General features: G+C 48.6%; 1 protein-coding gene across 12 annotated transcripts in view; it reads left to right on the forward strand.

The window, feature by feature from the left end:
* Positions 1-14073, forward strand: part of ATXN7L1 (ataxin 7 like 1) — a 402335-nt gene extending 388262 nt beyond the window's left edge. For 10 of the 12 annotated variants that reach the window (XM_079931849.1, XM_079931850.1, XM_079931841.1 and 7 more), the window contains 4 exons: positions 484-605; positions 2283-2588; positions 5121-6054; positions 8881-10512. In XM_079931849.1, the coding sequence (XP_079787975.1) occupies positions 484-605; positions 2283-2588; positions 5121-6054; positions 8881-9054 (1536 nt within the window). In that variant the 3' untranslated portion in view covers positions 9055-10512. Of the gene's footprint in view, positions 1-483; positions 606-2282; positions 2589-5120; positions 6055-8880; positions 10513-10537 lie in introns of those variants that run through there. The other 2 variants (XM_079931852.1, XM_079931842.1) reach the window with 2 other exon arrangements.
* The last annotated feature ends 701 nt before the right edge of the window (positions 14074-14774 follow it).

Consider the following 14774-nt stretch of genomic DNA (forward strand, 5'->3'; position numbering starts at 1 on the left):
CGCTGACAACAGGTAGGAACGGTATGACCCACTGGCAGGAGAAGCTCAGGACCAGCCGTTTCCATTACCGTGATGGGAAGCAGAGAACCACCGTCTTCCTTGAGAAGATGACAGCTGTGACAAGCCCGTGGTGCTGACACACTACCCAGCTACTGGCTGCTGTTGGTTTGGGTTTGGTTTTGTTTTGTTTTTCAACCTAAAATGCTGGCTCAATTCCAGGTATAGAGAAGGTAGCCCTCAATGCTACAGAAGACCGAATGTCACTATTGTTGAGTCATCCTGTGAGGTTCTGCAGAAAATCTAGGAGCTCAAACTGAAGCACCACAGAAATATTTTTGGCTTCGGTACTATTTTGCTTCTTTATTTTGAGGAAAACTGTACCCCTGTGTGTTTTTATGCAAATGTTATTTTTCTGTGTAGAGCTTATATTAGCTTATTAACCTGTAATCAAAATTAAAATCGTTTTTGTTTTCCCCCTCACAGTTTTGCTCATTTGGGAGTCGCCTCATGGGCCGAGGGTACTATGTGTTTGATAGAAGATGGGACCGTTTTCGATTCGCACTAAACTCCATGGTAGAAAAACACTTGAATTCACAGATGTGGAAGTAAGTGAGCGGTTTTTGTGCAATATGAGATCTGAGCTGCTCCACAACTATCTGAACCCCAGCTTTCTAAATGAATGTCACTAGTTGGTTTTTGTTTGTTTGTTTGGTTGGTTTTTTGCGGTACGCGGGCCTCTCACTGTCGCGGCTTCTCCCGTTGTGGAGCACGGCCTCTGGACGCGCAGGCTCAGGGCCATGGCTCACGGGCCCAGCCGCTCTGCGGCATGTGGGATCCTCCCGGACCGGGGCACGAACCCGCGTCCCCTGCATCGGCAGGTGGACTCCCAACCACTGCGCCACCAGGGAAGCCCACTAGTTGGTTTTTTATTGAACAAAATGATTCTGAAATCAGGGTGCGTGATTAATTCTTAAATGTCAGCCCCTCTTCTTGGTTGCCTATATTTTTCAGAGACAATGTGTGGTATGCTTTGTCTTCTTTGGAGATCCCTTTTGTGTTGGTAATCTTCTAAACTAAATGAAAAGGGATTAGATAAGACCTTGTTTATTTAACAGTGTTAAAGGGCCTTTTTGCTATGACTAAGACCATCTAAGGATATTAAGAATATGCTTCAGTTTGTGATGTTAATGCTACAGTGTCAATACTAAACATTTCCTAACGGTTATGGACCAACTTGTAATTGTTTAATGTCCTGTGCAAAAGTACGTACCACAACCAACAGGGCAGATCGGGGCCATGTTGCCAAGTTGGTTAAGCTTGTCTCTGGCCCTTCCCACCTCCCTATAGGACTCTCTCCTCACCTCTATGCATACTTCTCTCTACCCTAAACCCAGCTTATGTCCCATTTCTCTATGGTCCTTTTATTCTCCAACACCTCTTGATGTATTTGCATTTTAATAGATTCATGAAAAGGGGAAAAGCCTTCTTGACTTAGGGAAATACTGTTGTACAGGAAGACGGGGCTAGACCCTCTCAAACCATAGCATGTAAGGAGCTGCCATTCTGGCCACTTGGTAATGCCAGGCCAACGCCCTGGCTACCTCCAGCCCCCAGTCCTGCAAAGGTGAGCTTTTGAGATCTCAGAATCCACAGAATCATGGATTCCTCAGCTCTAAGCCCAGATGGTCCAGGAGAGCCAACACCAAGCCCCTCACCCTGCCCAGTGAAGCCCAGGAAAGGCCAGGAAGGCATTCCTGAGAAATAGGGTAGGATGGGAACAGAATTCAAAACCTCCCCTCTCCCAGGTCTCCTCCACTCTCCCAGGCAATGATGGCATCCCAGCGCCTATTCACCACGATGCCCAAAGAGCTTCCAGAACTTCTAGAAGTAAGCCCCACCGTGCCTGCAGTAAGCTCTCATAGCGGACTTAGGACGACACATTGACACTGCCTGTGAAGTAGGAAAGGGCCACAAGAGAAGCTTGTCATTTCTTCTCCCTTAAGTGACTGGCCAGTGTGTCTCAAAGGCACCCCGATATCTACCTGTGTCCTTTCTAAACAGCACCCGATGGGCTGTGTGCGGGGTTACTGTGTTCTCGGTATTTGGTGACTTATCCCTCTGCGCGGGTCCCCCAGCACGGCAGCCAGCGCCGGTGACTCTGCAGCTCTGTGCTCTCCTGTGTTGTGGAAGTGTAAATCCCGGGCACGTGGAAGGAATGTGTTGATCTGTATTTCGCTGCCTGGTGTCCTGTCAGCTCAAGTCCATATTCCTTTCCTCCTCAGGCACAGAAACCCGAGCCACAGGGCATCAGGTCCCTCCCCCCTTTTCAGGACTTGTCTAACCAATCTGCTGTCACTGAGCAACATTGGGGCTGCCTGGGTGTCAACTCTGGAGAGCGTAGCACCCCGCTGCCCTCTCAACCTCACTGCCCAAACCCCAGGCCCCGACGGGCCCGAACCTGGAGGGATGGCAGCCGATGGGGGCGTGGAAGACATTAGGAAGAAAAGGAACGGCCAAGACTCTTTTTTCTTTAACAAGCATTTAACTCTGCATCAGGAGACGCCAACACAGTATTCTCTTTCAGCCAGGTCAGCATCTGGATCTCCATGCCAGCTGGCAGGGGAGGATGGGCACTGTAATTTATTCGCATCTGTGGGCTTTTGTATGGGACTTCCCTAGGCCAGCGTGCAAAGCTTCAGCTGGGACACAGCCCGCCAAGCTGAAATCCGCTGCCATTTGGCACCTGGAAGAGCACATTAACTGTCTAGCGTGGGGGGAAGGGGTCCCCGGAGACAGTGAGCTGCCACATGCCCCTCTCCCTGCTGCTCCCCTACCCCTTCTCCCCTCCTGACTCTGCTGTCCATTAAGGATGAGTGGGGAGAGGAAGGAAAGAGGTAGAGAGTGTGCAGGAAAAGAGCACCCACCCCAGTGCTGAGTGTCAGCCAGGGCACGCTGAGGACTTCAGCTCTGCCGGTCAGCACAAGCTGAAACCTGAATGTGTACAAATAAAAGAAAATAACAAATCGGGACCCTCAGAGTAGATCCCAGTTAAGGTCATCGCTGGGGGTCCTCTCTAAATGAGCCATCTGGTATTTGTAAATAACTTTTTATTACAAGGCACTGCCAAACCTCCGCCCCTATGGACGCCTATCCGTAGTTTAGCTGGTACGGAACTTAAGTGAAGGAGAGACTTGAGTGGGATGCCTAGAGAATCCCAGGAGTCAGTAGCCAGCGGAGACGGTGCGGTGTGCTGACACCACACGCTCTGAGAAATGGGCCCTGGTGCTGTTAGGAAGGGGTTGTGCGGTGCCAGACAGTTGTAAGGGCGTGTTTAGACCTTTCCGATCTGATTAATGGGAGTCCTTGCCTGGCATGCATAGTTATGTCGCGCTGAGAAGTCACCTGCTCACCCATCCACCACCCACCCATCCATCCATCCATTCAGTCATTCATTCATTGCAACAAGTACCACTAATGGAGCCCCAGTTTAGCGTTGACAGGGATCTTTTACTCTCTTCAGGCTCGAGAGAAAATAGATTTTCAAACACCGTCACAGCCACAGTGGGTTTGGCAATGTTTTTCTCCTATATTTGATCTCCTGAGTCTGATGTTTTCAGGGACACTGCGCTTATATATTCAAGGCTTCCTCTGGATTCCACCCTAGAGGTGGAAGCCATGGGCTTCAGCAAACTGCAGGCAGAAAACTGCATCCTCAAAGAGAGCAGGGCTAGGAGAGGCATTTCCTCCTCAGCGGTGCCTCTTCCCAGCGCTGCCTGCCTCACCCCGATGCTGCGGCTGGGAGGGTGGCCTCCAAGGAGAAAAGGGAGGCCCCATTTCACACCTGCCCGCCTTCAAGAGCTGTTTTCGAAGCTCTTGAACGAAGCAGAGCTTGTTGCTAATTTCTGGGGAGCCCAGCTACACGGAACATGATTTCCAGCAGAAACAGGGAGTGGGGAGCAAGGTGAGAAACAGGAAAGAACCAGTTTGAAAATACTCACCTGGCTCCTGAGGTCAGTATCCTTTCCTGAAAAGTCAGGGACATGGTGACCCGGAGGCCCCTGTGCCCCTCTCAGTCCCCAGAGTAGCAGCAACATGGCCCCAAGCCATGGTTTGGAAGTAGAAGCTGTTTCCAGCACACGTCAAAAGACAGAGTTTGCGGGGAGGCCCCCAGAGTAACCCACCACCTGGGGCTGGCCCGGGCTCCACGGAGCGTGAGGCAGGGACCTTGCTCCCAGGTGCCCCCAGCTTTCAGGAAGACCTCCGCCCCGTTCAGATGCTCTCCTGCACTTATCTTCCGAGCAAGCTAGAAATTCCTGATCCCCTTCTCTGAATCCATGAGGGTCCCTGTACCCTTCCCCCTTCCTAACAGAGGGACAGGAAGACCTGCTGAAGGGCAGCCATACCCCAAAGATAGCTCCTGAGTGATCGCTGAGGCAGGGTGAGGTGAAGGGGGAAAAAAAACAGAGCCAACAGCCGGGAGCTGACGTGGAAGTGCCTCTCTACAGGGTAACCCAGAGGCTGCAGGCAGCGAGGGCAGGGGGACTCTGGCCTGTGAGGAGAGAGGTGACTCCCAGATCTCCTCCCGTCAAGAGCAGGGTGGAGAGGCGGGGCACAGGAGGGGTGGGAGGCCCTGAGGGGCAGGGGGTGCAGGGGCACAGGGGACGCTCTGGCCCACGTGTGCAGGTGGCCAAGCCCCGTCCTCACGCCTCTTACTTCAAGCCAGGACCTGAGTGTGAAATGACCCCTTCTCATTAAAAATTACCTTTGTCACTGCCAGGGGAGAAAACAACAGAGGGGGATACTGCTGGGGAAGTTTCTATTCTAAATAACATTCGCCTTTTATTCATGAACCCAAATCAGCCATTATCCAGTAGCCAAGCATGGAGAAAAGGATCTGAAAACCTGAAAGTAATTAAAACTAGGTTGCTGGATGTTGCAATGGGGGGAACTATAGGGAAGGGCCATAATTCAGACTTTGCCATCCTTCAAGGCTTCATTTTCCATTGTCTGGTTCTGCCAGGGATTTCTCTGTAGCCCTGATGCTCACACTTAGTCGAGCTTCTGGAGCAATGCCAAACCTATTTCTCACTGTTTCTCTTTCACTCTTCTCTCATGTTTAGGAAGATCCCTCCTGCGGCAGATAGCCCCATGCCCTCGCCAGCAGCCCACATCACCACCCCTGTTCCAGCATCCGTTTTACAGCCTTTCAGCAACCCCAGTGCTGTGTATCTTCCTTCAGCTCCCATCAGCTCGAGACTCACCTCTTCTTACATAATGACATCAGCCATGCTCTCCAATGCAGCTTTTGTGACATCGCCGGACCCAAGCGCCCTCATGTCACACACCACAGCTTTCCCTCATGTGGCCGCAACCCTCAGCATCATGGACTCAACATTCAAGGCCCCATCTGCCGTGTCCCCGATACCAGCTGTCATCCCTTCCCCATCCCACAAGCCATCCAAAACCAAAACCAGCAAATCCTCAAAAGTCAAAGACCTGTCCGCCCATAGTGACGAGTCTCCAAGTAACAAAAAGAGGAAGCCGCCGTCTTCGACTTCCGCCTCTCCCTCCGTATCCCTGCAGACATCCCTCTCCCCATTATCAGGGCCCCACAAAAAGAACTGTGTTTTGAATGCCAGTTCAGCTTTGAACTCCTATCAGGCAGCCCCTCCCTATAACAGTCTGTCTGTGCACAACTCAAACAACGGGGTGAGCCCACTCAGTGCCAAACTGGAGCCCTCAGGACGGACCTCGCTGCCCGGCGGCCCTACAGACTTAGTGAGACACATGGGCTCGGGGGGCGGCAGCAGTGACTCCTGTCCCCTCTCTGTGCCCTCCCTTGCAGGGGACCTCTCTCTGGCCTCACACAATGCCGTGTCTTCTCTGCCCCTCTCTTTTGACAAATCAGAAGGAAAAAAGCGTAAGAACTCAAGTTCTAGTAGCAAAGCCTGTAAAATCACTAAAATGCCTGGAATGAATAGCGTTCACAGAAAGAACCCACCCAGCCTTCTTGCACCGGTGCCCGATCCCGTTAACAGCACCTCCTCTCGGCAGGTAAGGGACCCGTCCTTCCAGGAGCCTTCTGGCACCGCCCGGGGATGGTGGGAGGGGGAGCAGGGCAGCGCCCCCCCCCCCTTAGCTATGTGGCCCAGGCAGGTGGCCCAGACAGGTGGCCCAGACAGGTAACGCAAGCATGAGTCCCATCCTCGTTCTTCCCGTGGGCAATTCCACCCTCTGCTCTAAGAGCAATTTATCTAACAGATACTTTCTACAGTCTCCACGCACTAGGCACTGTTCTGAGTCCTATGTGAGCATCCCCTCATTTAATCCTCACAGCAACCCAGCGAGGTTGATGCAATTGTAATCACCACTTTACAGATGAGCAAACTGAGGCACAGAGAGGTTCTGAGTTCCATCACCTCACTCTATTGTATATCTGGAGTTCTGAGGACGATATCATTGAAGAGGTCTATTGCCAAGCAGTTTTATCTGATCTATTGGCATCCCCTTAGGAAGAACCTGAGGCCCAGCCAGGTTAAATGGTGACCTGGGTCCCACCTGGGGGTGGGAGCGCATGTTTCTGGGGACTATTCTTCTCACTTTACCAGGCTCCCTACTCCTAAGATAACCCTTCCCTTCCTAAAGTATCGCTGCAGCTCACACCAACTGGCATAGAAGTGTTCAAGGCCACTGTACACAGAGGAGGGTGTACCGTGAGGGGAGCTGGGGGAATGGGAAATGATCCAAGAAGAACTCGTGTTTCTTTCCCTTGAGCCCTGTTCGCATCCTCAAGTCTAGTCTTCCTCTCGAGCTGGGAAGGCTGCTTAGGAAACCCTCCCACCTGACTGTCTGTGTGTAGAGGAGGGAGCAAAGGCAGGTAGGGGGCAGCCTGGGGTCCCTTTGAGCTGAGTCCAGCGGGAGGGACCTCCCAGGACAGCGTGCAGGGATGGTAGCAGCAGCCCCAGGCCGACAGCCACAGAACTCAGTGGGCCAGCCCTGTCTGGGGATGGGGACTTTGGAGACATGAGAGGCAGTTGTTTAAAAGATGTTTTCACGTTTTGCATCATCTCTGTGTGAGACTTGTTAAAACTTCGTGAAGAGAACCTCTTGAGGGGAATTCACAAAACACAGGTAAACACACAAGAAACAGCAAGTTTGGATCTCAAGGGCCAGACAAGCTGCAACCGAGGCCAAGGTTGTGGCAGTGGGGGATGGACATAGGTCCTCTCATCAGAGCCCAGGTACTCGCACACATCTGCAGTTCCAGGGGTGCAGAGGAGGGGACCAGCACCCACAGGGTCCCCCAGAGACTAAACTACTGGTTGGTGCCACCTCCAGGTCTCAGGATGGAGGGCAGATCCAGGGCTTCCTAAACTTGAATGTGCACATGAATCACGGGAGGGTCTCAGTAAAATGCACATTCTGAGTCAGCAGGTCTGGGGTGGAGCCTGAGAGTCTGCATTTCTAACAGGCTCCAGGCAGTGCCATGGCACTGGTTTGCGGACCACACCCTGAGCAGCAAGGCTATAGTGTCATCAGTTTTCGATGAAGTTCTAGCAGCTAACACTTACTTATGGGATGGGCTCTGTTCCAAGCACTTGATATATTCATTTAATCTTCACCTGTTATTACCCCCATTTTACAGATGAGTAAACCGAGGCACAGGAAGGTTAAGCAATGTGCCCAAAGTCACACAGCGAGTAAACAATAGGTCTGGGATTTACACCCAAGTAATTTGGCTCTGGGGTCTGGGCTTTTCACCTCTGTGCCTCTGTATTGAGTAAATGTGCCACTGTTGATTCTTTGGTGTGCCAAGACCACATGAAATGTTTAGTAACCATGATGAATTAGTCAAAAACTGTGATGAAAGGAGCAGACAAGCCTCCTTCAGAGAGTGCTCATCGGGAGGGAAATCCAAAAGAGCTGATGAATTTAATGGCTGCCTTGGATCTAGTCAATATGGGTTCTCTAATGCAGCTGATACCTGGGTGCTTGTCACCAGGCCATTAAGAAAAGGCTTTGTCCAGGGTCACCAGGTGTTGGGGGAAGGCCTTTGGAATCTGTGCTGATTCTGTTAGGAGATTGGGAGAGGCATGGCATGAGATTGAGAAATTCAAGGTAAACGTGCTTTGAGGACTAACTGGGGATCTATTGAATTGTATCGGGTGGTGTAGGGCCAGAATTTGCCACAGAGATGTTAAACCGTACAAAAAACGAGACTGCAAACGTAAGGCAGACGTCTTTACGCGAAGGCGAGTTTAAGTAGAGGATGGGCTCGTCGTAGGAGCTGCCTCCGTAACGTACTCCGCCTCTGTAACGTACTCCAGCCCACCGCGAGCCCAGGTTCGATCACGAGAAAGGGGAGGAGCCCGACGGCCACGCCCCCTCGCCCCCAGTGCTGCGTCATAGGACCGGCCCGCTCAGGCTCCCACTGGAAGGGGAAGACTCATACCTCTTGCCATTTTACTTAAGACCAGCAAGGAGTGTGTCGGGAAAACTGACTCAGGAAAAGACGCAGGCATTTATTCCCAGCTGGTACAGGGGAGTCTGGGCTTGAGACGGGATGGGTCTGGGACTGCAGTCACAGGTGGAAAAGCTGGGCCTGCTCCCGGAAACTTGCAGTCTGCGCATCTGGGAAGCGGATTAAGATTTCCCCTCCATTCCACGTTCCCTGTGGGATGAGGGGGGCGTCATCAAGGCCCCCCTGAAACATACTTATTTTCTCTGCCGTTTAAGATGGAAACACGAGTTCCACACGACGGGAGGAGAGCCCTCGAGGTACCGTGCCGCCTCCCCCTTGCCCCTGGCGACTCTTGGTATCGGTGGGTCTCTCCCAAGCTGGCTCCCGTGTCTGAGTAGGGCTTCACTGGTGTCTTTCAGGTTGGGAAAAATAGCAGCCTAGCTTTGTCACAATCCAGTCCTTCAAGCATATCCAGCCCAGGACACAGCCGACAGGTAAGTTACTGGCGGGCAGAAGTCCATAGGCTCATTAGCAGGGTGGAAAGAATGTGGGCTTTGGGGTCAGACCCTGGTTCAAATCTCACGTCCAGTTAAGAAAATGGCTACCTGGCTTCTAACGCTAGGCCTTCTCGTAATTAGCTGTGTGCCCTTGGGCAAGTTACTTAATTTCTCTGTGCTTTAGTTTCCTCGCCTATAAGATGGGGGTCATTATGGCCCGTATCTCATAAGGCTTTTGTGAGGATTAAATTAATTTATAGACATAAAGCCCCTGCAAAATGCCTGAGACCTAACACAGGTATTAGCTTTTACTGTTAGCAGCTGTATGGTATTAGGCAGATTACTTCTCTGAGTCTCACTTTTTTCATTTCTTAAATGGCAGAATCGATGCCTACCTCCTAAGGTTATTATGAAAATTAAATAAGATGCTGTTGACTAAAGGGCTTTGCTCATGGCAGACACTGGTCAGCACTTTCTTGAGGCCTCTGGTGGGCTGTAGCTACCATTCAGGATGTGGTTTTCATGGTGGGACTATTCAGGGTAGATTTAGGAGTTTTTATAAACTTGAGGTGTGAAAACAGTACAGAAGTGATTTTCTCCAGTGGAGTGTGTGCACGTCTGGAGGAGGCCAGGGAGGGTAGGTGAGTAGGGTGGTGTGTGTTCTACATGATGGGAAAAAAAATACATATATGGCTGTTAAGTTGTCTTAGAAGTGCCACAGGTTTCGTAGATACCAAATTACAGTGTTTGGGTGAAGGTTCTAGGGAACGGTTTTGTATCCTCAGATCTCCACCACTTTGAATCACTGTGGACCATCTGTGCCAGAGCACCTGCAGCCCCTCCTCTGTGTAGGGTCGGGGAGGGAGGGCAATCTGCCTGTTTACGGCGGGCCTCCTGCACGGGTTGCTGGGTGCACCTGGAGACTCCACTTCGACCCTTAGCAGGCACGTGTGCAGTCGCCCACAACTCCAGGCATACCTGCTGGGAACCCACAACGCTAGCCGTCAGCCTAAGTGAACGTAGCCATTTGTTGAGCCCTTCCTCTGTAGGCGCCGTGCTCTGCCCCTCACATACGTTACATACCTTTCAACCTTTTAACAACCTGGTCGGGTTGGGGACAAATTGGTTATCCTCGTTTTATAGATGAAGATGAAGGAACTTGAACCAAAACCTGTGTATCCAAAGCCTCTGTGCTTAACCCAGCACTATACTTTTTCCTTAGGTAATTCTCCATGCTGTCTGTGAGTTAGTTAGGAAAACATAGACTGAAAAACAAAAACAGAAAAGCAAAGATTAATTATCCCGGTCGTCCCTCCTGGAGAGGAGCTCCGTGAAGCCACAGGATTTGCCCCCTTGCTTTCCTTCACAGCTTGGATCTCTGTGCCTACCTTCCATTTACAGAGTTCTTTACTTCCATCACCTCATTTGCTCATCACAGCTGGCTTTTGCCAAATGCAGGAGGTGGGATGGTATCCTTTTCGTTATAGATGAGGAAACTGAGACTCCCTTCTTGAATTCTTGCGGGTAATCCCAAATGTATGTTTTGGAAACAAGCTTTTTCTTTTCTTTTCTTTCCTAGAAGACCACAAACAGAACGGGCAGGATAAGGACTCTTCCATAACAAGACTATGAAGCCACTTCCAAACCAATGCCTGGCCACGGGACCTCACCCCAGGAGGCCAAGGCCAGGGGAGGGAGGGGAGTGGGCAGTGGGGAAGAGTCTGTTTCCTGTGCCCTGCCTGTGGCTCTGGCCTTTCTTCTTCTTTTTTTAATTGACCAATTTTTAGTTTTGAGGAAAAAGAAAAAGGCAAAAAGAACGTGAATTTGAGATTTACAGAAAACAATACCAGTGTTTTGTTTCCGTTCTTTAACTTGCCACGTGTATACCTTCTTCCAAGTTTGGGGTCCCTCCTCTAGCTTCTGATGCTGCTACTGCATCATTTTGCTCCGGCCACAAGAGCAGACATTGTAGAATGTCCGTTCCTGGTTGGCATCGTCTGGAACTCTTGAACTTGAGCATGTGCAGTGCTCCTTTCCTTGCCCTCTCCCATCCTTCCCTTCTGTCCCCTCCTACCTGCCACTCTCTGGGTCCCCACTGACCATCAGAGGTACGGGCTCTCAAAAGCTCCCTCTAGACAGTGTGCTGCATCGGGGGGCGGTTACTGGGGAGCAGCCCATGTTTGGGGAGCAGAGAGCTGGAGGGTGGGCGAGTGCCCTCATCAGGTTTCTAGGATGCACCAGCACAGAGGAGGGAGATGCAAAGTTGAGAACAGCAGCCATTTAATGATGGGGCTTACTCAGTACCACTGTCCAGCTGTGCAGCTCGGAGAATATGTCCTGGGTTAGGGACAGGAGCAGGAATGGACCCGGGAGGTGGCAGGAAGAAGGGCCTGGGGGTAGGAGAAGATATCCTCAAAAGATGGTGGGAACTGGGTGACTGATCATCTGAGCGTGTTAGGAATCCATGCTGCAAAATCCCTTCCAGGGCACAATGTACAAGGGCGCAAAGCTGGGCGAGTCACAGGGGGAGGAATCCCAGGGAAAAGGGCACAAGACCTCAGGAAGCCACTCAGGAAGAGGCACAGTGCCCACCGCTGTGGAAGGTCTCAAGCTGCCCTCCGGGGCGCTGCCAGAGGAGAAAAAGCAGAACCGGAAGGAAAGGCCTGAGGGAAAGCTACCATGGAGGGTTAATTGCCAAACAGCTGGTGATTGGTGAGAATAATTACTAGCATTGCCCAGCCACCTCCATGCCCTGGGCCAGAGGGCCCCGTGGACTCAGCACACCCATAGATCAGCTCATGCTAGGTTGTCAGAGGCCACCACTCCGATACAGCCAACCCAGGAAGGAGTGGTAAGACCACTGCTTATGGAGAAGAGCCATTTGGAAGATCCAGAAGGGAGAGGCTGGAGGCCTGCAGCTATAAAACTGTTCACACTGGAGTTTTGAAAGAAACCAATACCATAAGCTCTAATTGGGAATCATAGTCAAGAAAGGAATTCACCATATAAAATAAGTGTTCTGTGCTATGAATCATGTAACTTTGTATACAGTATAATGGCAGAGATACCAGGAGGTTTTGCTTCATCCCTAAGTCAGAAATGAATGCCAGTTTTGCAGCTGGACATAAACCCTCATCCCCACCCTGAAGTTTTCCTTTTCTTTCCCATTCCCCCCAAACCCAAGGATCAGACTACTGTTAAATTTCACCGTATGATTGGATTTTGCGAAGACGGGAGGCAAACGGAGTGATTTGCATCAATGGAATTGCACTGACAGTGTTTCTTAATAGGATTACTAAAATTTTTAATATAAAATGAAGATTTTTTTAAAAATCAGGAGTTGATATTAGGTACTAGGACATTAGTTCGGATGATTTCATTTTTATTTCTACAGTGTTAAAAGTGCACTTATATGCTGGTTTATTTCCATCTTGGGAAAAAGAGACTGCAAATTGAAGGGAAGATTGTTACTTTTTCTTTTTTTTTAAAAAAAAAAGGTTAAGGCAGATTTTAAGACTTATAAATGTTTAAGAAATTATAAACAAGGTTAGACCCTTCGAAAAAAAAGTTTAGAAGATATTCTTAAAGTAAATTTTTATAGTGTTAATTTTGTAATAATTTATGTTTTACTATATTACAGAGCTAACTGACCAGAATAGTTTCAGAAACAATATGAAACTTAGGAAAGTTGAAGCAACGTTTATATTTTTAAAATGTTCTTTGAATTATGTTTTTATTGTACATTTCTTCAGACTGAAAAGTATGTACATATCTTTGTTATTTTTGCACAATTTTCGTCTTGTTCGGTTTTAGAAGTCTGGTTTTTTTTTATAATTTATTTTGAGTTGTAATACTTGCAGGAGTAAAAACAAAAAAAAATCTCAGCAACAAAATAACCCTCTGATTTATAAACTCTTACACTCAAAGAAGGAAAACAAAAGTTGAGAGATTAAGTGGCTGCTTCTGAGAAATAATGTCTCAACAGGGACTAAAGGAGCAATTCAATGGATTTTAAACGTTTTAGCTCTCTACATCTTGAATTGCAAGCTGGAATAAAGAGGCTCCCCACCGAATGCTGCTTACTTGGTGAAAGACTGGCTCTGACCAAGGTGAGGACATTTCTGGAAAACTGAGCAAAAAGGGAAAACCCACGGTGTTTCTTCCTTCACAGTCAACTACAGGTTTACTTTATAATGATGTATTCAGAACTCACAGCTTGAAAAATGGAATGCAAATAAAAGGTTTTCTTTCGGTTTGTTTGAATGGAGTTCAACTGGACCAGCCTATAAAGCATTATTAGGGGGATATCGTTTGGGTACTTCTGCACACCCCACCTAGCCCTCTCTCCCAGCCCCTTGACTGCACACACCCCCATCTGCCTGAAGATCTCGTGACTTGTCGCCAGCCATAGAGGCTCGAAAGCTCTGGTTGTTAAAGCGTAACGCAATGCATAGACCTGTCAGCCATAAAAAAAAAAAAAAAAAAAAGCGACCTGGATAACTTGTATGCCTTCTTTTGTATCAATGTACCAATTGTAAATAATGCTGATGAACCTTTGTAGAGAATAGTTTATACAGCATATTCTATTATTGCTGATTCTCAGTGAACTCTTGTTTTAAAAAAGGAAAAAAAGAAATTTTCTATTTACACCTTCTATTTTGTTATGCTGTCGGCCCATGGCACTTTAACAAAACTCTGTGGGTTTTACGTAGCTGGTCAGTCATGGGGTATATTCAATAACTGTTGTTGCACAGACGAGAATTTGCACCTGCTCATTTGTCCTTTCCTACTACCGATTTTAGAACCTTTTCCAGAAGAATTTTGAAGAAAGCATGTCCAAACATTCTAAACAAATGCCACACTTGTGGAGTGGGTTTCTTTTCTACAATCCATATTTTGTAACACTAAGTATTTTCCTTCTTTGTCCTGCACCTTTATGTATTAGCACTATCAGATAGAATTCATTCCATGCCTGTGATATTGTAAGCAGAATAAATGTCTAAAGTAGGTGTAAATAGTAAATCCTATGGCTTACAGTTTTAAAAAGAAAAGAACAAACATGTATCTATTGATACTGCCGTGGTTCAGCACAAGGTCTGGAGACATTCTCCAGTGAGCGATTGTATTTTTTTTTTTTTTTTGCTTTTTTTTTTTTTTTTTTTTTTGCTTTTTTTTTTGGTAACATGGCTTTGTAAATAAAATAATTTATATGTTTGTAAAAACAGTCTTCGGGTTTTCATAAAATTTAGATTGGGGGTATTGTTTTTTATTCTTTTGGGTGTATGTGTCCTCACCAGACGAGCGTTCCTCCTAGAACCCACATTTAAGGTGTAGAAGAGAGTGAATTCATTCAACAGATATTTATGGAGCATCCCATCTGTGGCTGCCCCTGAGCTAGGCACTCTGCTCAGTGATGAGAAACGTAGTCCCAGCTGCTTGCTGAAGGCACCCTGGTGGGGGAGACAGTACATAAATAAACACACGATCCAACGTGTGATTACAGATTGTGACAAATTCAATGGTAGAAAGAATTGAGTTCTGTGAGAGAAAATAACAGGAGAAAGTGACGTAAAATGGGTTGGGGGTTGTGATCAGGGAGCTCCCTCTGAGGAAGTAAGCTGAAGGCAGAAGGTGTTGGGGAGATAATCCCAGGCAGAGGTGGTCCATGGTGGGAAAAGCCTGCTAAGTTCTTGGAACCTAAGGAACATGCACTGTGGACAGAGCAGGGAAAGGGATGGACAGAAGGCATGGCAAGGTCACAGAAGGACTCCTAGAGTTTGGATTTTTGTGCTCAGTTCAGTGGGAGTCCTTCAAAG

This window comes from Stenella coeruleoalba, assembly GCF_951394435.1.
Source record: "Stenella coeruleoalba genome assembly, chromosome: 9".
NCBI classification, from domain to species: domain Eukaryota; kingdom Metazoa; phylum Chordata; class Mammalia; order Artiodactyla; family Delphinidae; genus Stenella; species Stenella coeruleoalba.